Source organism: Protomyctophum parallelum, assembly GCF_964188405.1.
Source record: "Protomyctophum parallelum genome assembly, chromosome: 17".
NCBI lineage: Eukaryota > Metazoa > Chordata > Actinopteri > Myctophiformes > Myctophidae > Protomyctophum > Protomyctophum parallelum.
Window position 1 is genome coordinate 27659563 of NC_139719.1, and position 27494 is coordinate 27687056.

General features: G+C 44.1%; 2 protein-coding genes across 2 annotated transcripts in view; one reads left to right on the forward strand and one right to left on the reverse strand.

Annotated features, from left to right (window-relative positions):
* The window catches only part of ryr2a (ryanodine receptor 2a (cardiac)), a gene marked incomplete at both ends in the record, with an annotated part of 249977 nt that overhangs the window by 28055 nt on the left and 194428 nt on the right, over positions 1 to 27494 (forward strand). The gene's annotated exons all lie outside the window — the stretch shown is intronic.
* Positions 12817 to 13512, reverse strand: LOC310874075 (THO complex subunit 7 homolog; the record flags this gene model as incomplete). Its single annotated transcript, XM_083786750.1, has 1 exon — positions 12817 to 13512. The coding sequence occupies one exon, from the start codon at positions 13510 to 13512 to the stop codon at positions 12817 to 12819; it is 696 nt and encodes a 231-aa protein (XP_083642876.1).

Sequence of the window (27494 nt, forward strand, 5' to 3'; positions counted from 1 at the left end):
GCACTCCCTGTGGGGGTGTGGAACACTTATGTCAAATGTGAAGTCGTGGGTCAAATGGTTCTCGAGTTACGTGCATTACAAAAGTACACACACGCACACACGTACGCACGCAGAGACGTGGCGCATTTATAGTAGGATATAGTGGCTATTTGAAAATAACAGATCTACGAGCTCACAAGCAGAGGGAGACTAGTGCCCAGGATTACAGTTTAGGGTAGGCAATTGGCACCGGGTGAAAAATTGGGTTACAAATTTGTGGGACAACATTTTTTTATCGCAGTTATGAACTCGTTACACAATCTTGGTATGACGGTATGCGGTCATTGCACCCAGCCCTAGAGTAGCGGTTCGTTGCTGTCTCTCTCTCTGCTTGCCCTCATAAAAACAGGAAAGGAAAGTAGGATGAAGTTTCTGGTCTCTTTTCGTCGTGTGACCCTCAGCAGTTGTCGCAGCAACCTACATAGTCCTGAGTTGAGCAGGTGAGCTTTTGAGAGTGTGTGTGCGCGTGTGTGCGTGCGTGTGAGAGTGTCGCGTACGTGCTTGAGAGAGACTACAAGACGGGGAGAGAGAGAGAGAGAGAGAGAGCTTGGAGTTTGAGTAATGGGGTTCGTGCAACAGCTTGTACATCTTAGGACGGATGGTCGGCTAAATGGGCAAACTATTTATAGGGGACCTACCTACGGTAGAATGAGAGAACACACACACGCACACACGCACACACACGCACACACACACACACACACACACACACACACACACACACACGGCTGGTGCTGCTGCAGTGCTGTGTTAACTGCAGGTCCTAGAGGCAATCCTCTGCCTCTCAAAGACAACCAGAAAACTAACTGTCGGCACTGTAACTTTATGTGAACTGTCCCATATATGGTGGAGGAGAAGAGAATGCCAGTTGTGACAATGTAGGCTACTAGCTCACATCTAGTAGCCTAGGCCCACACATCGAGTAGCCTACAATATTGGCTCAATATTCCTCAAATACAAACCCTTAAGTTACTCTCTTTCCAAAATGTAACTCACTCTGTTGGTTTGATTAAACCCAACAATATCAAAATCATGTCATCACAATACATTTCACTTCCATTCATCTCTGTTTCAGTCTTTGCTTCAGTAGTGTTGCAGTTCTTCATGTTTACATTTTTAAAATTTCTGCAAATATACTATTTGGTGTAGAGATATGCCAGTATAGACTATGGGGGACTCCAGTCAACACAGTATAGTGTTTAAGTGGTTAATAAAGAAAACCATGTACTATATATTTCAGACATGCATGAAGAGTTTCTGCTGACACGCAGTAAACATTCTAAAGAGTGAGGAATTGCTCTCTCTTCTCTTTGTGACAAGTTCTTCTTTTGGACAAGTTAGCTTTGGCTTGTTAAAATATTTGGTGAACCTTTTTCTTTTTTTAATTTGTCAGCTGAATATTGACTGGCTCCAAAGGTGCACAGGGAGCAGCACTCTGTGACACTTTTGCTGGCACTCAAATATTAATGGTCGTCTACAGCAGCAGTCCACAAATGGTTTTCCGAAGCACACTGGTTAGGTGGGCTGTGAGACATGTCCAAAGTGTACCTTTAAATGGTAAATAGTGCATTTATATAGATAGACTAGATAGATAGACTATAAGTGCTTTACATTCACACCATTCATACACCGATGGCGGAGGAAACCATGCAAGGCACCTACCTGGGAGCAATTATGGGTAAACTTTTTGTCATTAATACATACAAAATAATGTTTACTGATTGAACAGAGTGATAATGTGCTACTGTACTATAGAGGTTATATTGCATGGCTATGAATACAGGTGTGACTTGGCTCTATTGGGAAACATCATGCCAGAAATATGGTCTCTCTCTCACATCATCCCAGTACCAAAATCTGGAGATCTGATAAAACCTGACAATTACCGTGGTATCAGCCTGACCTGTATCATAGCAAAAATGTTCAATCGCATGATACTGAACAGGATTAGGAGCGCAATCGACCCCCACCTCAGCGAAAACCAAAACGGATTCCGAGAGGGGAGAACAACCTTAGCCCAGATCCTTGCGTTACGGAGGATCATTGAAGAGGTAAAGAGGAACAACCTAGCAGCAGTGCTATGCTTCATTGACTTCAGGAAGGCCTTTGACTCAATCCATAGAGGAATGATGGTGAGAATACTCAAGGCCTACAATGTTCCTCCGAACCTGCTCCGAGCCATTGATACCATGTACACGGGAACGAGAGCCAAAGTTGGCCTCAGTCTAAATGCAAAGAAGACTGAGGTCATAATCTATAACATCCCCCAAGAACATCTGCCCCTAACGACAATAGAGGGTATTGTCCTAAAGGAGGTCAGTGACTTCAAATACCTGGGCGCATGGGTCGACTCCACAGAGAAGGACCTTAAAGTGAGAAAGGCACTTGCCTGGCGAGCTCTTAACGGTATGACCAGTGTGTGGAAATCCAACCTCCCCCGACACCGTGGAGTCCATCCTCTATGGCTATGAATGCTGGACACTTACACAAGCCCTACAGAAATCCCTGGACGGGTCCTACACCAGAATGTTACGTGTGGTACTTAACATCAACCAGGATGAGCACATCACCAACAAGCGTCTGTACGGGGCATTACCACGTGTAACAGAGAAGATAGCAGTAAGGAGGATGAGACTAGCTGGCCACTGCCACCGACATCAAGAACTCCCGGTCAAAAAGCTTGTACTGTGGGAACCAACACACGGGCATCGATCGAGAGGACGTCCCACACCTACCTACGTGGACGTACTAAAGAAAGATACTGGTGTGGAAAGCACAAAAGAGCTGGCCAGATGTATGGAGAACCGAGATGACTGGAGACGCCGATGGAGGGCTCGCCTGAGGACGACGTAGAGAGAGTGTGACTTGAGATTTGGACTGGCTGTTTGGTGTGCCTTGGGCAAAGAAAACCACTGTACACCTTGTACAGTCTTCAGCCCAGCAGGCAGCAGCATACGTACAGTACAGTACAGTACAGTAGCAGTAGCAGTAGCAGTAGCAGTTCATTAGCTATAGGGACTGTTTGTTGTTTAGAATGAGGCCACAATGGAGGAGTGCTCTGAAAGAACAAGAACAGAAATATATTCTTCGTCAAATTATTGACCCTCCCTCACCAACTAATAAATACTGTAAATTATATTATATAAATTAAATGTATGTAAAAAATATTGAATTCAGTAACATTACATTTATATGCCATTTCCCTGAAATTTCAAATAGGATGACCCTTCCTTCCCTGTTTTCCTCCAATGTACCCGTCCCATAAACTGTCCCACCGGTGTCTTTAGCAACACTACTAAAGGCAAAACCCCAAAAGGCCTGCGTTTGCTACCTTTCGCTGCAAAATGGGTCATTCACTTAACTCTAATTCTGCCACAGGCGACACTGGACGACCTTTATTAATAGTCACAGATCGCCTAGGATGACTTCAAACGACACTTTAGTTTATAATGCATCGAGCATCGCTAGAATCATTTTTACCGGTTCTTGGCGTCTCCGTCGCCTGGCAACGTTTTGCTTCCGCGTCGTGACGTCATTGAATATTTTCCCTTCATCCATTGTATCTTTAGCGATGATCTTTAGCGGCATTTATCTCGGAATTGAAGCTCAGATTGAGGTGAAGATACAGAAGAACATTGATGTTTTAAGAGCTCAATAAAATATCCCTGCGACCTCGTGATACCGTTTTAGCGCTTCTGGCGAAGTGTCCCGGAAATGATTGATTGTTACTTCCGTTTCGCTAATAGCTTACAGCCGAAAAGCGTGGCATCTGCCCTCAAGTCAGCCAGAGTAACACCACTCCTCAAAAAACCAACCCTTGACCCTTCAGATGTCAAGAACTACAGACCGGTATCACTCCTTTCATTTATTTCTAAAACCATTGAACGTGTCGTCTCCAAACAGCTCTCTCTCCATCTCTCACAGAACAACCTGCTGGATCCCAACCAGTCCGGATTCAAGAAGGCCCACTCCACAGAAACTGCCCTGCTGGCAGTCACAGAAGCACTACATGCTGCCCAAGCTGCTTCCCACTCTGCAGTACTGATTCTCCTAGACCTATCAGCAGCATTTGACACAGTGAACCACCAGCTGCTCCTAGACACCCTAGCGGAGCTAGGCATCGGTGGAACGGCACTAAAGTGGTTCTCCTCCTACCTCACCGACCGGACCTACCAGGTTTCCTGGAAAGGTCTGTTATCATCCCCCCGAACCCTCCAAACTGGGGTCCCACAGGGATCTGTACTTGGTCCCCTCCTTTTCTCACTGTACACTAAATCCCTTGGCACTATCATCTCTGCCCACAATATATCCTATCACTGCTACGCCGATGACACACAACTGTTCCTATCCTTCCCCCCCTCTACCACTCAGGTGGAAGAGCGCATCACTGCATGCCTGGCTGACATCTCACAGTGGATGTCCTCCAACCATCTCAAGCTGAACCCAGACAAGACTGAGCTTCTCTTCTTCCCAGCTAAGTCCTGCCCTATGCGGGAGCTAACTATTTCCGTAGACAACGCCCTGGTAACGTCTGTCCCAACAGCCAGGAATCTTGGTGTTGTCCTGGACAGTCAGCTCTCGTTCAAACCTCACATCACAGCTGTCACTCGATCCTGTAGGTTCACACTCTATAACATACGACGAATTAGACCGTTCCTCACCCAGGAATCAGCCCAGCTCCTAATCCAGACAACAGTCTTATCAAAACTCGACTACTGTAACTCCCTCCTTACTGGCCTACCAGCATGTGCACTTAAGCCTCTCCAGCTGATCCAAAATGCAGCAGCTCGCTTGGTCTTCAACCAGCCAAAATTCTCACATGTCTCCCCCCTGCTCCGCTCCCTCCACTGGCTCCCGGTCGCTGCCCGCACAGAATACAAAACTCTGATGCTGGCATTCAAAGCAACCAAAGGTATGGCTCCCCCATATCTTACAAGTATGATTGAACCCTACAAACCCTCCCGCGCACTCAGATCAGCCAACGCAGGGAAGCTGGAAGTACCCTCACTAAAAACGCCGGGACAACGCTCCACACGTCCCAAACTCTTCTCCCTTCTGGCTCCAAAACTGTGGAATGCACTTCCCATTGCAGTCAGAACTGCAGCATCACTCCCAATCTTCCGCCGTAGCCTGAAAACCCACCTTTTCAGACTCCATCATGGCCCTTAGCACTTACCCTAAACCCTTAGATAGCATTTCTGTTGGATTATATAGCATTTGATACAGACTTATAGCATGTTATGTAGACAGCACTGTAATTGTATTGTATGTAGTCATAGCACGCCATAGTACACATATATAGCATAGTAGTAAAGATGTATAGTTTATATGTATAGTGTATGTATAGTTTCACTATATAAATATTCCACTGTTACTTTCTTAGCTTACGCATGTTTCATGATAAATGCTTTTTATGTGATGTATTCCCATGCTTTGTTCTTGCTTAAATGTAAGTCGCTCTGGATTAAGAGCGTCTGCTAAATGCCTAAATTGTAAATTGTAAATTGTAAATTGTAGGTAAGCTTGAACTGGAGTTAAAACCTCTGACTGAATCTGTGGATTTAATGGCGCATCTTCGTAAATTTGTGAGGTCAGTCCGCGGCAAGATCATCATAGCCTATGATGCAATTGGTCACCTTTTTCTGTTTCCCCATATCTCTCATTCTCTCTCTCTCTCTCTCTCTCTCTCTCTCTCTCTATCTTTTCCTGTCACTCTCTCGCCAACTTGCACTAAATGAGCTGTTGCCACACCAGAAGGAGTCCAAATGAGAGTCTTCAGGCATTGCTAGTCTCCTGTGGGCTTAGGACTGTGCCAAACCACTGGGCACTCGATATGGGTCTTTTATTTTGGCCGCATTGACCCGTTAATTTAGGGCAGTATAAATCTTTGTCTGTCGATTGCTCCATGAGGTGCAGTTATTTTGGGCGAACAAAAGTAGATTTAGGTGTCTCTTTGTGGCTAGCAGGGTTCTGCGACCATCTGATACTGTTGCAGAGGTGCATAAAATCCTTGATCACAGTAAACAGTGTTTACAGTATTTCAAAGGCACTGACGCACACAGACATGCCTGCCAGTTTATTTCTTACTAATGGTAAGAAATAAACTGGCAGGCACACACACACACACACACACACACACACACACACACACACACACACACACACACACACACACACACACAGACACGTGCGCTCGCGTATTCATACAAAATGTTGTTCGGTTGTGTCCTGTTCAGGATAGCAACAAATAAGGACCCTTCTTTTTGCTGGAATAGAGGTGGGTGGATTTCTCTCATTGTGCTTTCAACCTTTATCACTCTAAACCTGTTTCCCTTGTATCCCCCCTCTCATCACTTTCAATGTACCCCCATCCTCTCTCTTTCTCTCTCTCTCTCTCTCTCTCTCTCTCTCTCTCTCTCTCTGTCTCTTTTTGAGGATATCCCAGGCAGTGTTAACCCTGCAGTACACAGTTTGTTGGCTTTCCCTGCATTTACACCCCCACGCCACTTCTATTATATAACCGCTCTGTTGTCATAATATGTAGTGTGTTTGCTCTCTCTCTCTCTCTCTCTCTCTCTCTCTGTGTGAGTCAGAGTCATCCTACTCACCACACTGCAGTAGCAGATCTGAAAGGAGAAAGAGAGCACTCATCTAGATCAGGGGTTCTCAACCTGTGGGCCGGTGCCCACTAGTAGGCCGTGACCGTGAGGGCGTTGCAATTGCGCCCCCAAATAAAGATGATAAAAAAAGCTTGACAACCACTAATCTATAATTACGTTTTGCTGATAACAAATATGTATTCCTTAGTAATTGCCAGCCAATGATCATCTGATAACATTTGGTAGCTTAGGTTTCCTTTCCTTTCATGCCAACAAGCAGACTTTTTCATTTGAAAGCAGTATTCAGAGGTTCTCAAAGATTTGCATGTCAAGGACCCCCAAATTGTGTCCATGGAGACCCATTTTGTGCATTTTGTTCTCCATTATAGAACATTTGTCAACATTAAAAAAAAAAGAAATGTTGGGGACCCCCTGAAAACCATTCAATGACCCTGAGGGTCCCTGGACTGGGCAGTGGACCCCACTTCCACCAGTGGAGTTTATAACTTTATACCTACCGTATCATACTGTGAGGCTTAGTGCACAGGTCTGGAAAAACCCTGCCTATTTTCCTGTCCCGGTGCATTACTAAAGTGTCTGCAATTCACTGGAGGAATGAGCACAAATGACTTGGTAAATGGTCTGCCTTGCTACAGCGCCTTTATCCATAGTGCTTTACAATGTGCGTTACATTCACCCACTCACTCACTCACACACAAACACACACACACACACACACACACGGCAGAAGCAGCCGAGGCGCCAACCTGCTCTTTGGAGGCGGTTAACTGTTATAATATATTAGGGGTTCAGTCTTCAAGAACACTTTGACATGATGAGGAGCTGGGGTTTAAACTGGAACCTTGAACCTACCTCTTGAGTCACTGCCGCCCCCACCGAAAAGTTGAAAACATGTAACTTTTAACTCCCATCAAAGCCCGTCATCAGCAATATGTTGATGAGTCATTATATTATAATGACTGTCATCTTGTCGGTACAACATATGGTACAGTACAGTACAGTACAGTACAGTACAGTACAGTACAGTACAGTACAGTACAGTACAGTACAGTACAGTACAGTACAGTAAATACTGATGTTTAAGCAATTATTGACCAAAACCAATTAATATTACTACATATATTGTACATCTCTAGTTTTCTGTAGACAAAAATAGGCAAACATTCAGGGAAAACAGCCGATCTAGAAGCTCATAGAATCGCCTATTGTCTTCGAAGACATCTGGTGTGGAGTAACAGGGTAACAGGAGGACTGAGTTATAGACCTGGCCCCGGTCAACAAAGTACATAGGGTTAAGCAATTAGTTGGCCAATACCAAATAAGATGATCAATAGACACATAGACACATAGTACATCCCTATAGTGATTACTCATTAGTGGTATTTGTAACCTGATTAACGTAAGCTTAAACTGTATGATAGACAGCCCATCCAAAGACACCTGGATAGTCTGTACACATATAGTATGCTGGCATAAAGTACGCTCTCTCGTGGATGCTGTGAGGAGGCCAATAATGTCACAGACACATGCGCACATTGCATATTGACTCACTTTCTTCCTAATTAATTATCTTCATTAGGTCGTTATACTGTGTAAACAATGACTTATCTGGCTGTTACCGTGTGCTGACATGGGCAGAAATACAAGCGTATGAGCAGCAGAATTGGTGAGGTGTGCAATGTGTATTGTGTGTGCGTGCGTGCGTGCGTGCATGCAATCGTGTGTGTGCTCGCACGTGATTAATTGTTGCTTACATGTGTCCGTGTCTCTGCTTTACATGCGTGTTTCTTTGTGTGTACACTACTCTGTAGTCTGTACACTGTCAATTATGGAAGCCCATACAGCGCCTCAACATATCACAGACACAGTGACATAATGTATGGTGGAGCTGAAGTGTTTTCATTAGTATTCCCTGCAAGACACCTCAACTGCAGCAGAGGGAATGATATGGACAGAAACGGAGAGAAAGGGATTGAGGTAGAGAGAGAGAAAACAGGATTCAAATGAGAGAAAGCGGTAGGACAAAGTCAGACTGGGTATGGATAGAACCTAGGGTTGGAGAGAGAGGGAGTGAGAGGTATGTGTGCTGCATACTCAATGATCTGATCTTGACTATTACATTGACATTAGAAGGCTATATCTTCAATTTTACTATATAAGAACATGGTGTCGGGGTGTCACAACGGTAAAGTTCCTGCCTGGTGTTCAGTTCCTCCTCGGTGCCTCCTGTTTTGGCCGGGCGCTCCAACAAGCACAACGGGCAGTTGTTTTCAGGGGGAAATTTAAGCTGGCAGGGGGGTGTGTTCTTTTTGCAGCACTAGTACCGGCTAGAGTTGCTCCAATATCGGAAAAGCTGCCGATACTGCCTAAAATGCTATCGGCGAGTACTATGCTATTCCGATTACGCGTAATTTATCACTTGAAGATATGTAATTTACATGAATCAATTATTTAGTATTTTGAATTATTATACTCTCACTGTACAATTTATAATATTATTTACTAACTTGTAGCTGCACTTGAAATTATTTATTCCTAGACCGGTGGTTCTCAAACTTTTAAATTTCAAGGACCACCATAACTCTGAGAGTGTACAACACTTGCCCACTCTCAGAGTTACATACCATTTGGAACACCCTCAAGGAACACTGGGAGTCCCTGGAGCCCCACATACAGCATTTTTAAATTTGGCAATTAAAAGCATGGGTCTAAAACTACAAGTAACTTCATGGAATAAATTATAGCCTACTTGCAGTGTTAGCTGCAAGTAGTTTTACTCCACATGTATTTATTTGAAAACTCAATTAGCCTACTAGTTATTTTTTAGATTGTATTATTACAAAACATACACTAAACAACGTCCGTCCTATATTTCTATATTGCAATATTGATACTTTATCATCTCTATTTATTCTTATTCTAAGAGTTCTAGAATGATGACCTTCTTTTACTAAGTGTCCACTCAAGTCATTCTGTGCAGTTGACAGTGTGGAGTGGTTAGAGGATGGGGGGAGTGTTTATGCAAGTATCTAGGGGTGGAGACAAGTATCTATTGTCTCACCCATTCCTGGGCTCAGAGATGCTAAATAATTTGAAATCTTAGAATGACTAATTCTGTACTTTGGTGTTTACAGTTCAACAAGTTTCAAATGGTCATATCTTCTTCATTTCCCCCCCAATTTATGAGCAATACATCATATGAAAGGTTACAGTGTGCAGTTTCATAATATGTAAATAACTGAAAAATGACCATGGCCCCCTTGTATATTAAACCACTGTCCCCGGTCACATTTGTTTAAAGTACACACTAGTATACAGTAGGTACTCGGTATGAAGTTATCGGAAACAGTATCAGGTATGTCTCTCCACAGTCCACACCAGTGATCCTCAAACCTCTAGAATCCCCAAGGACCCCTGGAGTTTTCTTCAAACCCCACTTTGAGAACCACTGGTCACAGTACAACCTGCCAAGACCAACACGGGTGGTTAGCAGTGACAGATATTGTGTACTGCACTTCAACGTTCAGTGGGAATTGGCAAAACAACAAAATTGATGGTAATTGGGGATACAAAAAAAAGGTATATTGTCCTAATAGCGCTAGAACAAATAACTGAGGCCCAAATAGCATGTTATTATATTGAAAGTGAGCCCAAAACCAAATACACCACACCAGCAGACAGAACTGTAACCAAAACCCCCTTTTACAAAATGGTTCACTATGTTGTCGATGCCTGTCTAATGATTGTCATAGAGAGTACCATACCTACATGTTGGCTGCAGTGTAGCCACACAGCCAGGTCTTTTTCCATTGAATCTGTGCTGGCCTACTTTTCTATTGGAATGCATGATATGATCCGGCCTGCGTGGGCTGTCAGCTTGGAGGAGGCAGTGTGTAACCCTGCCAGCACCCCTTTGAAAATAAGCAAGTACCAAATATACTATAGCACATATACGTGTAGGATACGGTGCCAGCATGCTGCCACAAGTCTTACGCTCTCAAGCAGCAAAACATGGCAACCCGCACCCATGATCTGTTTGAGCTCTGTGCATTGTCCAGTTTTAGGTGATGAGGTGACCACCTAAAAACGTGGTCACCTCAGCACATAAAAGTGGACTATGAATAAGCCTTAATTCTCCCAGTAAAAGAAAATGTAGGCCCTAACCTTTACCTTTTTATTAAACTCTCTCAATAACAGGTCAAATTCACGTTAGTGTATGTATGTAAAACTGCTGATTAGAATACTGTACTACTATAAGTTTCAACCATTTGTGCATTTGATTTCTCTTTCCTGTCTAATCTCTTCTGACTTCCACTCTCCTCTCCGAGCCTCTCAGCGAGGCTTTAAGGTTAAAGTGTCCATTTAGTGGGAGGTGTGTGGGCTGGATATGACTGTGGAAAATATCGATTTATCTATCCGAGTCTGAATTATACTGTGCAGACCTTCAAAACACACACACACACACACACCCCCCCTCCACTGTTGTGGGCAGAATGGCGAGAGCGAGAGATCTAGCAAAAAAATAAGTGGTGATGGTAAACGCCGAGCGGTATGAAGAAGAGATAATGTTAATTTCAAATATTAGGCCTTTGCGTCCACCATGATTATGCGTACATACATACGTAACAGGACAACCAAGGAGAAAGAGAAAGGAAGGTATAAGGGAATCGAACGCAATCGAATTGAAGGAGAGGATGTTAAACAGGCTAATGGACGATGAGGTGAGGATGGACAGAATTCTGAAAGGGAAAGAAAAGGAGAGGCGGCAAGAGCAATATGACCGCTGAGCTCTCCCTGGGATGAACCTGAAAACATGCATGCATGCATGCGTGTGTGCACACACAGGTACACACACACACTGGTACACACTAAGCCATATATGTTTAGACTTTATCGAATGATCTACAAGCTCACAACATGTCAAATCATAGCAATCAGAGCGTTTTGAGCTTGTAGATCGTCCCATAAAAAAAAAATACAATGAAATTCAAATGCATGGACGTGCAGAAACCAAAATAAACATCATCTGGCAGAGCAGTCTATGATGTCACTATTATGATGTCGGTCATCTCCATATCTGTTGAATTTGTGAAATTTATTCCATGCAATAGCTTCTTTTCTCAGCGTTGCCTAGGTTATTGTGTGGGTGAAAACCGTGAAATCATAGAGCTATATTAAAAACTAGAGTATGGATGGAAAATCCCCAGCCATTCATTTCAATGAAAGTTGCTCCGCCCAGCTCAGCCTGGGCCCCAGAACAAGTACACTCTGGGCCCCAGAACAAGTACACTCTCCTTTACGGGTCTGGGAACCACTTGGACACTAAGCTTGAAATACCATATTTGGCCACTAGTTTGCTGCCAAAATCCCCCATGTTCCTGCTGGCTTGGCTGAGATAGGCACAGAGGCCAGTGGATGACATCAGTCATCTGTGACATCAGTACTAGAAATCTGTACCCGTTCACTTGGGGAGCATTCTGTCAGTATTTACGATGCACCAAATTCATTCACCAAATTGATATTTCGTAGGGGCGCTAGCACCTCCAATCCATGGCTTTTGAAGATTACATCATATGGCAGCCAAGTCTATGTACTTTAATGTTTGTTTAGAGCACTAAATGACAACATAAGACATCATGTGGCCGATATAAATACATCATGTAACTAATATTCTTTCATACAATGAATAGATGACATGCCACCCCACACATGACGCCCCGAGTGGGCATGTTTTTATTAACTTTATTATTTAAGAAAATCACACCCGTGTGAAGTGAGTGCTCTTATCATCGTACATCATCATACATCATCTCATTCCGGCCAATCAGAATTTGCATCCTCACCTTCGTCTTCAATGTTTGTGTTAGAACAAAGTTTGTGTTTGCACAGCCACAGTTGCACACACACTAAAAGCTAGACATAGGAGGTGCTATCGCCCCTCAAAAATCACACTTGTGTGAAGTGAGGGGCGCCTCACATTGAATGTCTACTCTATAGACTTGGCTGCTATATGACGTAATTTAAAAAGTCAGCCATTGGAGGGGCAGTCACTTCACACTTGTGTGAAGTCAGCGGCGACTTTCATCATGACGTCACAGGGGGGCGTAATAACAAAGCGACACATTGGAGCGGTTAGCACCGCTCAAAAATAGGAGAACTAATGCAGTTCTGCAACACATTCACCATTCTCCATTGGGTCTTCTTGATTGTTTTCATCACTGTCTGACTTCTCATCACATTCACCACTAGTCTCCATGGGGGCTTCCTGAATGTCTTCATCATTGTCCAATTTCTTGTCGTTTTCCAATGTCTGCTGTAGTTCCTGGATGGTGATGAGGAGCATATGGAACTGCTTCTTCCTCAACTCCAACTTTGCATCCACGTTGTCGTTGATGTTGGAAAGATGCTGAAGCTCCTTGTCGAGTGCCTCCAACTGCTTTAGTGTTTCATGTCGATCTGGATGCTGCTGAATGACTTTGGCCAGTGCATCGTATTCTTGACGATTCTTTCGTATATTCTTGGCCCCCTGAATCTCCTTCTTGCATTCCGATATCTTCTCGTGTGCAGACGTGATGTTTTCTTCTACATTTTTGTATATTTTCTCGTAATTCTCCATTTCCCGGAGGTTCATGTTGTAGACCATCAGCGTCTTCCCCATGGAGAACTCACATTGGGCTAACATGGCGAGCATCTTCTGGTATTGTGTGAAGCCTTCCTCCGCGGCCCCGTGTGGCGAGTGGCACCACGTGATGAAGCTCTTCAGGAGACAATTGATACGTCGATCATCTCCAGCTCCGTCCCCATTAATCAGGAGACGTCTTTGAATAACTTCATCATCAGTTACAGCTCCCATGTCTGCAAGAGTCTGACTGATATAAACCTTATTGAAACTATAGGAAGGCCTTGGCTTAGACTTTATCAAACGCCGGAGGAAGTTGATGATGATCACTGGAGTGCCTTGTTGAGATTTACCGTGGAGATACGCAGGTATGCAACTGCACAGTGATATTTAGTACTTTGTAGCCTATTCCAATCTATTCTACGTCATGGCGTTGTCACACGATGTCATCACATCATCACATGTGATTAGATAATTATAAAAATCATACCCGTATGAAATGAGGGGCGCTCTGCTTGTCATCATACATCAATTTATGTTTTCAATGACATTTGACATTGCTACATAAGGTACATAAGGTGGTCCCTTATTGGCCAAGCGCTCCCACCAACATGTGAAGCCGATTTGATCGTTTACATATGACATCGTTTACATACATCATCATGAATCATCTCAGACTGGCCAATCAGAATACCTGTTGCCTGTGATTGGTTGGCTGATTTACTCGTTTACATAGCGTCCCTTAAAAATCACACTTGTGTGAAGTGAGGGCCGCTCTTCACATTCACATTCCGTGCTCAGCCAATCACATCATTTCCATGGTTGGTACACACCAGTGTTGTTTTTGGCAGGCATTTTTTTTATTTAGTCAGTCTTAGTCTTTTGGACGAAATGCTTATTTGTCTTAGTCACTCTTAGTCATTTGGACAAAATGCTTATTTGTCTTTACACACAGACACAAAGCTGGGCTAGGAGGGCTCAAAATAGCCGTTTTTTGCCTACTATAATATGACATATGCCCCAAATGGACTCCCAAAATATCCTAAAACGTCTGGCTAATTGTACTGTTTTTTTTCTTCATTATTTTTCAATATTTTGACAATAATGACAACATTAAATAAACGGGTACCACTTTGAGAACCTGTTGAATAAGCGGTTGCATCAAGTGGTGCAGTTGTATTGTCAGTCTTGTACTACACATGGTAGTCTGTATTCCCAGTGCGTCACAGCTAAGTGCTACACATGGCAGCTTGTCAGCCCCATGCAGTCCGTAAAGTCACGGACAGACTTTTCATCATGACGTTGAGCAAAGCAGGGATTGTGTCACTTGTGTGGACTGGAATGGACTGATCAAAAGTGAAACCAATTTGAATTTATCGATTTGTCGATGAGGCACATACTAGATATTGGTTTGACTGTCCACAACCACAAGGACAGTGTGTTTAATTTGATTGAGCTGGACTCATGTTTTTGAGTCTGGATTTACACCTAGCGCTGCCTCTAAAAGTCTCCCAGAAAACATCAGCTTGAATGATTGTGACACTCTCCAGCTGTGATGGAGTGCCTCCATGGTAGGCCAGCAGGAATGGAACGGTGATGGATCACGACCAATAAGTGACACTGAATCTTTAACAATGTCGTCCAATCTGTCCGCGGCCATTCGATAGGAGGGAATGGGCGTTATGGCACCATAAGGCAACAGCCTTATGGTGCCATAACGCCCATTCCCTCCCATCGAATGGCCAAAAATTGGTCCAAAAATCACACCCGTGTCAAGTGAGGGGCGCTCTTATCATCGTACATCATCATGACATAACATGTCAATTTGTTCAGAAACATATGACGTAAATTCTCCATTCATTGTCAATGGGAATTTTGTGTGCGTTTTGTGAGTGAGATAATGAGACACCGAAAGACGGGGATCATGAAAGGGGGTGCAAGCATGATATCAGTAGTGTACTCACAGTAGGCCTACAGTAGAACTCACAGAACAATTGAACCTCCCACATGGAACAGTTATTCTCAAACATTATCATTTCAATGACCCCCATGTAGTGTACTGTAGGACAATAATTATTTATCTTTGTGGCCCCAATCTGCACGGCAAGATTCTCTGTCAATTTAACTGAGAGTGTACAACTACACATGGAACCAAATGGACAAGTTTGTACACTCTCTGAGTTACAGACCTGTAAGGATCCATTTGTTAGTAACTACAGTAGCATGCTGGGGAGACCCATTTTCTCTCTCTCTCTCTCTCTCTCTCTCTCTCTCTCTCTCTCTCTCTCTCTCTCTCTCTCTCTCTGGCTCTCTCTCTCTCTCTCTGGCTCTCTTTTTTCAAATCGCCACCTTCGGGCAGAAACCTAATATCTTGTTTGTTTGTCTTTTGGTAAATGAATGTCTAATGCCCTGTACCAACAGTTTGTATATCCGCTATATTTTAGCTATTATTAAAACATTTGGAAAGTGAAAGTGGTTAAGTGTGTCAAAAGAGCTATTAACAAGAGCTTGGAACTAAATATTTAACTACATTGGATCCATTTGGAACGCAGTTTTTTCTCTCTCTCTCCTGAAAGGTAACCGTTCTGGGACATACAAGGTTTCCACCGGACATAGAGGACATGTACACTTTGTTTGTAAACTCAATCTCACACATGAACTCCCATGAGTGACAGGATGCCTGCATGCAGCATTCTGCATCTCCTCCCTGTCGCCATGGAGACTCAGAAACACTGTCCCTGGCTGGGTATGCCAGACGCTCTGAGAAGATGTGTGTGTGTTTGTGTGTGTGTGTGTGTGTGTGTGTGTGTGTGTGTGTGTGTGTGTGTGCTCGGTAAGAACATCACACAAGTGCATGCATGGTTGGGTGCATGCATGCGTGCGTGCCTGCGTAAAAGCGATCCCACTCCCACTGACAGAATGTGATAGTTCTGGGTTCAACTGCAGTCCAATTCGACTGGATTCACAATCATATATACTGCTCTCAACTCGCAGCATACTGTAGCTGCCCTTAGGCTGGAGATTGCAGATTCTGCTATATATCATGCAGGATCATGACATATATCCACTTTTACAGTGTTTTCCACACTGCCACACAGTGTACCGTAGCAGAGGGTGTGAGTGGATGGCCTGCCACTGCCATACAGTTGTAATAGATGCTAGCTGGGTAGTAGTACAGTTTCCCAAGCCTTTTCAGCTGGAGAACCAAAACCGACCCGGTGAGGGTGTAACGACCGAAACGTCGACCTAATAAAGAGCAACATTTTTGAAGTTCCAGACAGTGTGCGGGACCTTTTTAGATTGTATTATCCGAGATTTACGGAGCCCCAGAGTGGCCACTGAGAGAGATTTCTTTTTTTATTAACTTGAGCGCTCAAGGTCTCTCAATGGCCACTCCGGGGCTGCGCAGAGATCCCCTTCTGAACATTTGCACCTTTTTACTACGCACCTGTCACCAACCTTTGAGGTGTGCATCGACCTTCTTCGAAAGGTTTGAGTTTATTTTTTCAAAATGATCCGGAAACGATTTTGACATTTTTTTTGGGGGAAATAATCTTTTGTTTTTTTGTTAGAAACGTAAAAAGGGAATATTTTCCCTGCCAAATGGGTTTGTGACCCAAAACTGGTTCCATTGTTTGGGAACCGGTGGTGTGGGAGAATAGTGTTAGTAAGCCAAAATAGAAGTGAGGAGACGTGTACAGTACAGTGCATGTTATGTGACTCATAAATGGTGCATTTCTTCTTTGGCACCTTTATCCACCACTCTGAAACCAAATGGACCCGTTTAAGCTCTCAAGAGTTAAATCATCTGCATTACTTAATACACAAGAAGTCTATATTATTAGAGAATGGAATTGTGGACAAATCTCATCCAACGATAACAAAATTCTTTAGTTTTGGGTCAGCAAGTCTAAATGTCATCAAATGGTGGTCCGTGGCTCAAATAGTCGGCTAAATCAACTGTAGATTTAGTTGCCTAAAATCATATGATATCTAGTCGACTAAAACATTTAAGTTGACTAAAAGCTAAAAGAAAATGTATTCAAATGACTGACTAAAATCAAAATGTGCTGTCAAAATCAACACTTGGCTGTCTGTGTTGTGTGAAGGCCGTCTGAAGGTGCTCTACAATAGCTACCACTGACTGTGCGTGGGCTTTTTCCATGGTCCTGGATGCCAGGCGGCGCACATGGGGAGATGTGTCACCTCTACCAGATATAGCACCAATGACAGATTTGTTCTTTGTACAGTACAGGCTCCAGCTATTTCCTCCAAAATATCCCCATGGAATCTTAAGTGGCAGTTTTTTTCGCTGAAGCATGGACTATAGATAAGACTAGAGTTGGGGTCTTTCATGACACGATGATTCTGCATGCTACAGATGCACACAATATGAGGTACAGATGCACACACTATGTGGTACAGTAGCTGACACCAAGCATGGTCCATCGATAAGCTGGACCATACTGTAATGTATGTGTCTCTGTGGATTTACACAGCAGCTGGCCTCACTATCTGTCCTCTCTAATTCTCTAGTTTTTTGAGGGGCGCTATTAGTTTTTAGCTATTAGTGTAGATTGTCGCCTTACACAAACATTAAATTGACAATAAATGGAGAATTACGTCATATGTGGACAAGCAAATTGCTATTTTCGTCCTATACAGACATTATAGTCCCATTGACAATGAATAGATAATTTATGTCATGATGTACGACGATAAGAGCACCCCTCACTTCACACAAGTGTGTTTTGCTTTTTCTGTCTGACTATCTCTGTAGTTTTTTTCTTTTTCTGTCTGACTATCTCTGTAGTTTTTGAGGGGTGCTGCTAACCCCTCCTATATATTCAGCTATAGTGTGGATTCTTGTCCTAACACAAACATTAAATGCCATTGTGCCATCATATGTGGACGAGCAAATCGGCTCCTACACAGAGATTTAATTCCCTTTGACAATGAATGGATGATGTACGATGATAAGAACGCCCCTCACTTCACACGGGTGAGATTTTCTCTCAGTATGTACATGATGTACAGTATATAGATCTAAGATCTACTATTTCTCTGTCGTATGACAGTATATAGTCTTATAGACTAGTATAGCGGTTAAGCCACCACTCACTGTTGCATCTCCCTCTCTTTTTCTGTCTGACTATCGTCTCTCTCTCTCTCTGTGTGTCTCCGTCTCCCCACAACCATTTCTCACATTCCAACAATCCCTCTCTTTAGCAGCTAAATTTAATCCCCCTGCTCCTTATCTTCTCTTACACTGTCTATTAGCTCTCCTTTCTCTCATCTATGGGTCTATTCCTGCTTCCACATATCACACAGCAGCGTTCATTCCACATTCATCCCCTCTCTCTCCACAGTGTCTTGTGGTCTCCCTGTATCTTCTATGCTCCCCACGGAGGCTCCATCTCCATTCACGTCCCTGTGTGGAGGCTTTAGCGCAGGCAGGGATTTGTCCAGAGAGCCCTGGTGTGTGTTGTAATTACACAGATATATCTGGGATCCTGTCAGGAATGACACCGGGCGGGGACCCCTGATGACAATAGCAGGAATCCCTCCCACAGGCGGGGTTTAGCCTCACTGTGTGCATGTGTGTGGGTGCGTGCCTGTATGCCTGCGTGTGTGTGGGCAGTGCATTTTAATCACAATCCTTAGAATTGGACAGAATTAGGGCTTCTGTCCAAAGCTTAAGAGTTGGCATGCTAACGTTCTGACTGTTTCCTCCTTTTTAATAGAATTTTAAGTCCTTCGTGGTTAGAGCATATGCCTCATGAAGGATGTGGGTTCGAACCCTGTCTGGGGTCGATGTCAGCAAGGGCCTGCGGTCGCAATGGGTTCCTATAACGCCAAATAAAATGGGTTCAGATCTGAGCCAAGTGTCCTGAGGAGTCGCATCTGAAGCCTGTCCTGGACGGGGGGGTATCCGGACGTAAAAACAAATCCATCCATCCATAATATAATTTCCGTAATATTAATTTACAGTAACTTAAGTTACTGTAACGTTGTGTTGTTTTATGCATTTTAAAGAGTGGATTGATTAGAAAAGCCTAGCCATGTCCCTGGAGGAAAATATTTTTTCATGAACTAAATTGTATGACTTATTCATGACTTACAAACAACAAATGTAAACCGACGTATGACAACTGTGACCTCTGAAAATAAAGCAATTAACGGCAAGAATATGAATATGTTTACCATATGTATGGCGGAAGCTGTGAATAGACAATGATATGTATTTAGGCCAGTATGGTCGTTTAACGTGAGATAACATGGATACCTTTAGCCCCCCGCCCCACCCCGTCCCCCCCATCATATCCACACACTAAGTGTTGAGGGAGGATGAGGGAGTGTTTGATTTGCGTTGTGGATTGAGGCTGCCTCAGGATGGCTGAGTTTAACCACTCTAACCCTTTATACATTACATTACATACATTCATACACCGATGGCGGGGGAAACCATGCGAGGCACCAACCTGCACACCGGGAGCAATTAGGGGTTCAGAGTCTTGCGCAAGGACACTTTGACACAAACTCTGGAGGAGCCCAGGATCGAACTGGGAACCTCTCGTTGGCTGTTCTACCAGCCATTCTACACCTAAGTCACTGCCGCCCCATTCCCATAGCCTATATAGGCTTATATTTGTATATTGTTTCTAAATTAAAGGTTGTGTGCTTAGTGTTCAGCATCCTGTCCATAGAAGAAAGCCCACCATGTGACCTGTACACCTTTTACACATTGCCTCCATGTCCGAGTCATTTTACATTATCTGGCTCTCTGTCATGGACTTGTCATTGATCCCATAAGGCAGATAGTCTCTCTCAGGCTACTGTAGAGTTGGGCAGAGCTAGAGTTAAGCCAGAGACTTTCTTGGGAGCATCCATACACAAATATTTGTTTGTAATGTGCAAAGCTTTTTGATGTGGACAGGGGGCGAAATGATGCGAGATGAGATGAGATATACTTTATTGATCCCTGAAGGGAAATTGAGGTGTTACAGCAGCATAATGTGATTAAAAAAATAAATATATACCAGACAAAAAAACAACTATACTCAACAATGCACAGGAAGGCGATACGGGGGCGCAGTCGGTAGCACTGTCACCTCACAGCTAGAAGGTCCTGGGTTCGATTTCCGCCGGGGACTCTGTTGGCGCTGGGGGCGTGTTCTCTCTTCCGCGTCATCAGTGCCCTTACCCTAGGTGGGGTTGGCGAAAGGGCCTTTCTGTGTGCAGTACTGGAGTTTGCATGTTCTCCCCGTGTTCCCTAGGGTAGGTACCCTCACAAAAACCGCCTCCACCCGGCCAGCCTGGGCGCCTGATGGAGGGGAAAGGAACTGGTTGGAATAACGTGTTCCTTCCATGCGGTACGTCCAAACAAGGGAAATTCCCCCCTGTCAGAGATTTAACGGAGAGCCTGCCATCGCGCAAACTCCAGCTTTTCACCAGAGGAGATTTTTTTTTTTTTTTTCAAAATGATTTAATAGCATATGCAGACTCTTCACATACTAGAGCATGTCTGAAATAAGTGTCAGAGCCGAAATTGACATGTAAATATGAAATAAATGCTTAAACATGTAGGTGTAATCTTAGAGACCACAGAAGTGAACCTTTCAAGCCTGTTTTCTCAACTTGCTGTTTTCTGCAAGACATTACTCTATAAGCCATATCTCCAAATCTGGTGGGTCAAACTGAGCAACCAATGTCAATTTGAAGCTATGATTCCCTGCTTTCATATGACATGAAGAAAAACAATCCAATGGCAGCCCCTCAGTCAAATGTAGTCACATATAGTCCCTGGACCAGCTGACTAAGGGGGCATCCCTGTACAGTAGGTTTTCTCTGATTAAGGGCTATGTTATGAAGGTCAGTCCGTTGCTCTCCCCATGTTGGCAGAGTGAGTGTAGTGCCAAGGATTACATTAGATATAATAATTGACACTAGGTGAAGAAAGGTGGTTACAAAATCGTGGGATAAAAAATAAATAAATGTCTTGATGCTACAGTACACTGAATAATTTAGTTTATTTGATCATCTAATACTTTCTCAGTCCCCCCCCCCCCCCCCCCTCAACACCACACAAAAAAATGTTGTTTGTTTACATTTGTTTCTAGTTGAGTGTCATTGCCAGCGACTGAAGCGTTGCTTTTGCTCAGCCAAGAAATGTCTCTGTTTTGCGATTAATCTCTTATTAACTTAACGGACAATTATGGTGCAATTTCATTAAGCACTATTGGAGCTTTTGCCAGAAAGCTTGACAGGGTGATATGTGGGTGGACAGAGACTGTTAGAACCCAATTTGATGACTCATAGCAATGTAACTATGTATTTATAATGAGTTACTTTACAAAATTATATATACTAGACCGGTGCCCGGCTGTAGTGCACTGAGTCAGTAACAATGGGGAGATCCATGCCCCACCATGCCCCACCGGGCTATGCAATACCCGTTGTACCCGTGTCAGAGTACCCGTTCCACCCATCTGTCTGTGTCCCTTTTATGCCCATATATGGAAATTTCTGCATCTGTCTCTCTGTGTCCTTTATGCCTATATATGGAGTTCTGTGTCAGGCATGCCCAAATATGGAGTGTTGTGATGTCAGAACAGGCCAGCTCCATATATGGAGATTGGGCAGGGGTCCTGTCCAGAGCCCGGGCAAGAGGCCTTTTGTGGCGGACAACCGTGGTTCCGATGGACTCGACGCCAGGCACTGCACTCCCTGTGGGGGTGTGGAAAGCGTGTGTTGAATTTGAAGTCGGCGGAGCGAACGGTTCTCAAGTTATGTGCATTTCAGCCGTACACACAGACAGAGACATATACAGTATATAATATTTATATATAGTATATTTTCTCTAGTTTTGTACACCACCATTGTACTACAAAGTATAATACAGGGTATACTGTATGAGCAAGATTAAGTCAGTTATTGGTTTGATATATTTTTGGTAATAAATCCAGCCCAGGATTGATTATGTTATTGAACAATGAGTGTGTTTGCCTCTTCTTGCAGGCTATAAGTAGATGGCTTTTTGTATTTCCATTTGTGTGTGTTGGGCTGGAGGTGACCTTTTCACTCAGAGATGTGTTTTGGGTGAGCAGCGGTGAGTCACTTATCACTGCAGAGTGACGTCATGTTGTCGTTTTCAGTGGTCACCTTATCACCTAAAACTGGAGTATGAATAGGCCTTAAGTCTCTCTCTTTTTCTCCCTCTATCTCTCTCCCTCTCCCCCTCTCCCTCTCTCTCTTTTCAATTCAATTCAAAGGAGCTTTATTGGCATGAGAAAACATACGTTTAGATTGCCAAAGCAAAAGTGGAAGAAAACAAAAAGGTTTTCTGTCAGAGATAGTTATACATCCATATACAGTAGGAGACGCTTTATACTTTTGAAACTTGACAGCAGTATTTAAATGTTTTTGCATTCATTTGGATATAAACATTTACATTTGCGTGATTTTGAAACTCTCCTTGGGAAGTACTGTATGTCTCTGATGTCTTGGTACAGTGGGCAGACGGTTAGGAAGTGTAGCTCAGTTTCTACCTTGTTTTGTTTGTGTGTGTGCTGTCTCTCTCTATCTCTCTCTCTCTCTTAAACCCTCCGCCAATGACCCGACTGTGCGTGCGTGTGCACACAGTCATCCTGCTGTAATCTTTATTGAATTACATGAGCACACACACAACACACACACACACACACACACACACACACACACAGGACACCAGCAGACCGTTGATGAAGAGTCTTATCTAGCAGATAGACCAGGAATGTAGCAGTAGCTTGAAATTAACGACTTCACTGTGGCCATGTATTATTAGAAATGATTGTCATGTGATTATGGTGCGTGCGTGCTTATGTAAATGCGTTTGTGGATGAGACTTTGATGAGTAATGATCCCATTCACTCAATATACCTGTAGGTCTCAAAATCACACTAAACAACCACAAATAAGGCAGAGCCAATTAGAATAAAAACGAGGCCATGTCCAGTGTTGATTACAATTAAATCGTTAGTTGCAATTATTTGAATGACAATGAATTGTCAAGTAAATGTCATGATCGTGACGGATGTCGATTAGAACAGCTAAACAGAGATGGAGCAAGTCTCTCAGCGATCACGAGGACGTACAGTACAACGCTAACATACACGGATGTACTCAAGAGCGATGCAGGAGTGAACCGGGATGACTGGAAATGACGATGACGGGCTCGTCTGAGGACGACCTAGATCTCAGCGTCAGTTTTCTCAACATCTTTCAACATCTATCAACAAGCTGGTGGCTGCTGTCTGCCATGTGTTTTGGTTCCTTTGTGTGTAGACAAACTCCAGTGTTTCTTATAATAGGCTCTACGCACAGCAGTCATATTGGAACAAAATTGGGCCTCTTCCTTCCTTCACAGGTCTTACCAATTATTCTAATTATTAGGCTCTGTTCTGTTTAGTGTTGCACAGTGTTTCTTTTTTATTTCATGGACCCCCCCCCCCATAACTCTGGGGTCTATTTGGTTCCACTTGTACACTCTGCAACCGTAAGGGGCCATTTGGAACCTGTGTAGCCGCGAAGACCTGTGAGGGAAGGAAGAGGCCCAATTTTGTTCCAATATGACTGCTGTGCGTATAGAGCCTATTATCAACTGAAGAAACACTGGAGTTTGTCTACACACAAAGGAACCAAATCACATGGCAGACAGCAGCCTCGAGGAATCATGAGGGTACCTACGGACCACGCTTTGACACTGCAGTCTTTCCAGTGAGCCGACATGCACAATATCGGCACCTTGACTCTGTTGGACCGAAATCGGAAACAAAGTATATCATTTGTAAGACCTGTGAAGTAAGGAAAAGGCCCAATTTCTTTCCAATATAGGCTGCTGTGCATATATTCTATTCTTTCCCAGGTGGACGTGGTTTTGATGTTAGGTTTAGACAACATTTCTCTGAGGTTAGGGTTAAGGTTAGGTTTCTGGTTTAAGGACTTCAGTGTTTTGTACCATACAATTGTATGTATAAGTACAGAACAAAGAATGCTTTTCGCAAGCATAGTGTTTGGGAGGTTAGGGTTAAAGTTCGCTTTTTAGTGAGGTTAGGGTTAGGTTTAGGCATATAATCATGCACACCTGGGTGAAACACCTGGGAAAGAGGGAGTCCCATTCTTTCACACTGTCCGAGGCGCCGTGCACACTATTGAAACCTGTTCCGAGGGGAGAGGGGGGGCAGAGCAGCTCCAAAGTCATTTTCAATGGGAGTCACTGGGATTCACAGAGCAGCTCTGCTCCATGGGGGGGAGGAGGGCAGAACACAGCCATGGAGCAGAGCTGCTCTGTGAAACCCAGTGACTCCCATTGAAAATGAATTGTGAGCTGCTCTGCCCCCCCTCTCCCCCCGGAACAGAGAGAGCGATTTATGTTTCAATAGTGTGTACGGAGCCCGAAGAAGCCAAGTTTCGTCCATGTTTGACATGTTCTCTGTCTCTTAAACAAAGAGGTTTCTTTGGCCGGTGCCAGATCAGTCCACCTTGCACATGCTAGCCGTGTTGATTGGTCAGCTGCCATATAACCCCTTGGGAAGACACAGCTTCATCTTGTGTCGATTGGCCAGCTGCCATATCAGCCCCTAGGAGTTATGTAGTATGGCAGCCGACCAAACAACACAAGATTATCACCCTCTCAGGTGTTGTGCCAATTCCTAACACATGTGTACTGTAGGGCCCGTGTCACTGCCCCAGCAGCCTAGGGCTAGTATGGCCCCTGCATGCCACTGCTACCCCAGCAGCCTAGGGCCCCTGTCATTGCTACCCCAGCAGCCTAGGGCCCCTGTCACTGCTACCCCAGCAGCCTAGGGCCCCTGTCACTGCTACCCCAGCAGCCTAGGGCCCCTGTCACTACTACCCCAGCAGCCTAGGGCCCCTGTCACTGCTACCCCAGCAGCCTAGGGCCCCTGTCACTGCTACCCCAGCAGCCTAGGGCCCCTGTCACTGCTACCCCAGCAGCCTAGGGCCTCTGTCACTACCCCAGCAGCCTAGGGCCCCTGTCACTGCTACCCCAGCAGCCTAGGGCCCCTGTCACTGCTACCCCAGCAGCCTAGGGCCCCTGTCACTACCCCAGCAGCCTAGGGCCTCTGTCACTGCTACCCCAGCAGCCTAGGGCCCCTGTCACTGCTACCCCAGCAGCCTAGGGCCCCTGTCACTACCCCAGCAGCCTAGGGCCCCTGTCACTGCTACCCCAGCAGCCTAGGGCCCCTGTCACTACCCCAGCAGCCTAGGGCTGGGCGATATGACAAAATCTCATATCACGATATAGAATTTATTTTATCACGATAACGATATACTCACGATATAGCATATTTTTTACGATACCTATTTTTTTATCTAAAAGAATTGATTTTTGTTCAGGTCGAGTACTTTACTGTACTTGGGCTGTACTGTACTGTACTGTACTGTACTGTACTGTACAAGCTCTCCTCCCTGGCCTCTGTCTGTGTTAGGCTGCACAACAGTGACACTTGGTGGTGACAATAGTTATGCTATTTCCGTGCTCGGATACAGGGACAGGGACACACATAGCTGTCTATAATGGTTGCACCACTCAAAAAACAATTACATTCTCATTATCCAGTCTACTTATATGAATATAATACTGATGCCCTTCCCATGCACAGACAGGCCCAAAGCAAGTACAAAAATATTACAAAATAAAATGTATATAATAATAATTAGAGGCTGAACTCAATTGTTCAGCCTCTGTAGACATTTTTAAAGCACAGCTCAAGACCCACTTCTACAACATTGCTTTTAATTGATCTTTTATTTTTTGTTATTCATGTCCTCACTGTATTGCATCACTGCTTGTTTTTTAATGTCGTTGCCTTGCTTTTCTTTTTTTCTCCATTGCTCTGTAAAGCACTTTGAGAGCTGCATTTCATGTCATGAAAGGTGCTATACAAATAAAGTTTTATTAGTATTATTAATAATAATTATTATTATGACAATTAAAAAGAAAAAAGAAAGAAATAAGACGTTGCCATTCAGACACAGAGGCCTGTGTCTGCATTAAATTGGCTTAAGGAAAAAATAAATATCTCATGTCACAGTTTGTCACTACAGTTGTTTCAGTTCATTTAAGCTCTGTATAGGGAATCAACATGTTCTGTTGTAGTTATAGTTTAGTTTGTTAAAGACGTTGGGCAGCTTAACGATGTTTAATTGACTACAGGCGATAGAGTGAGAGAGAGTGAGAGAGAACGCGATCTTGTCGTCAACTCTCCATGCCCTCTGGGACGAGTGGGGCTTTTTCTTTTCCTTTTTTTTTGATGATCACAACAAAGTCAGCGTCTTGTGTTGTTGTTGTAAGCTGTTGCTGAATTAAGGACTTTTCAAATGGAATAATTTATTTGGAACAATAAAACAAGACAGACAAGACACGCAGCAGGAGGACTGCACAGGTAAGAGGAACGTCTTCGTCTTGGAAGAAGTTTGCAGTGCACCCGGCGACGGACAAGCTTATTGTTCAACTGTGTAAAACATGCGTGGCTCACGCAATTTATCAATTTGACCCAGCATGAAACCTGCATTTATAACAGTGAATGACCGGTTACTTTAGGGCGCGTTCGGAAATAGCGCACTAGGCGCACTGTGCAATGCAAACTGATAGATGAGTTCGCTCCGGTGTGGTATTTCCGAACGTGCCCCTTACACCGCTCTGAATCTCGTCAGCCATCATCTCCCTTCATGTAATCAAAACCACTTCCATATCCATACAATGGAAGACGTTGCCCCTCTTTTAGGTGCAAGCACCACCTCGGCTTGTGTTGTGGTCGTGTTGGCCTTAGAGTATATAATAGAGAAGACATCCGAAAAGTGTTGGCTCACTGTTTTCAGTGCGCGCGGTGGGCTGCTGGGCATGCCGTATATAAGCGCTGTGACGTAAAATACTGCCGTAAAGCGAAACGGCGATATAGCTTTTTTTTCGTGATAGACATTTTCTATCGAAAATACGATATATATCGTCATATCGCCCAGCCCTACAGCAGCCTAGGGCCTCTGTCACTGCTACCCCAGCAGCCTAGGGCCCCTGTCACTGCTACCCCAGCAGCCTAGAGCCTCTGTCACTGCTACCCCAGCAGCCTAGAGCCTCTGTCACTGCTACCCCAGCAGCTTAGGGCCCCTGTCACTGCTACCCCAGCAGCCTAGGGCCCCTGTCACTACCCCAGCAG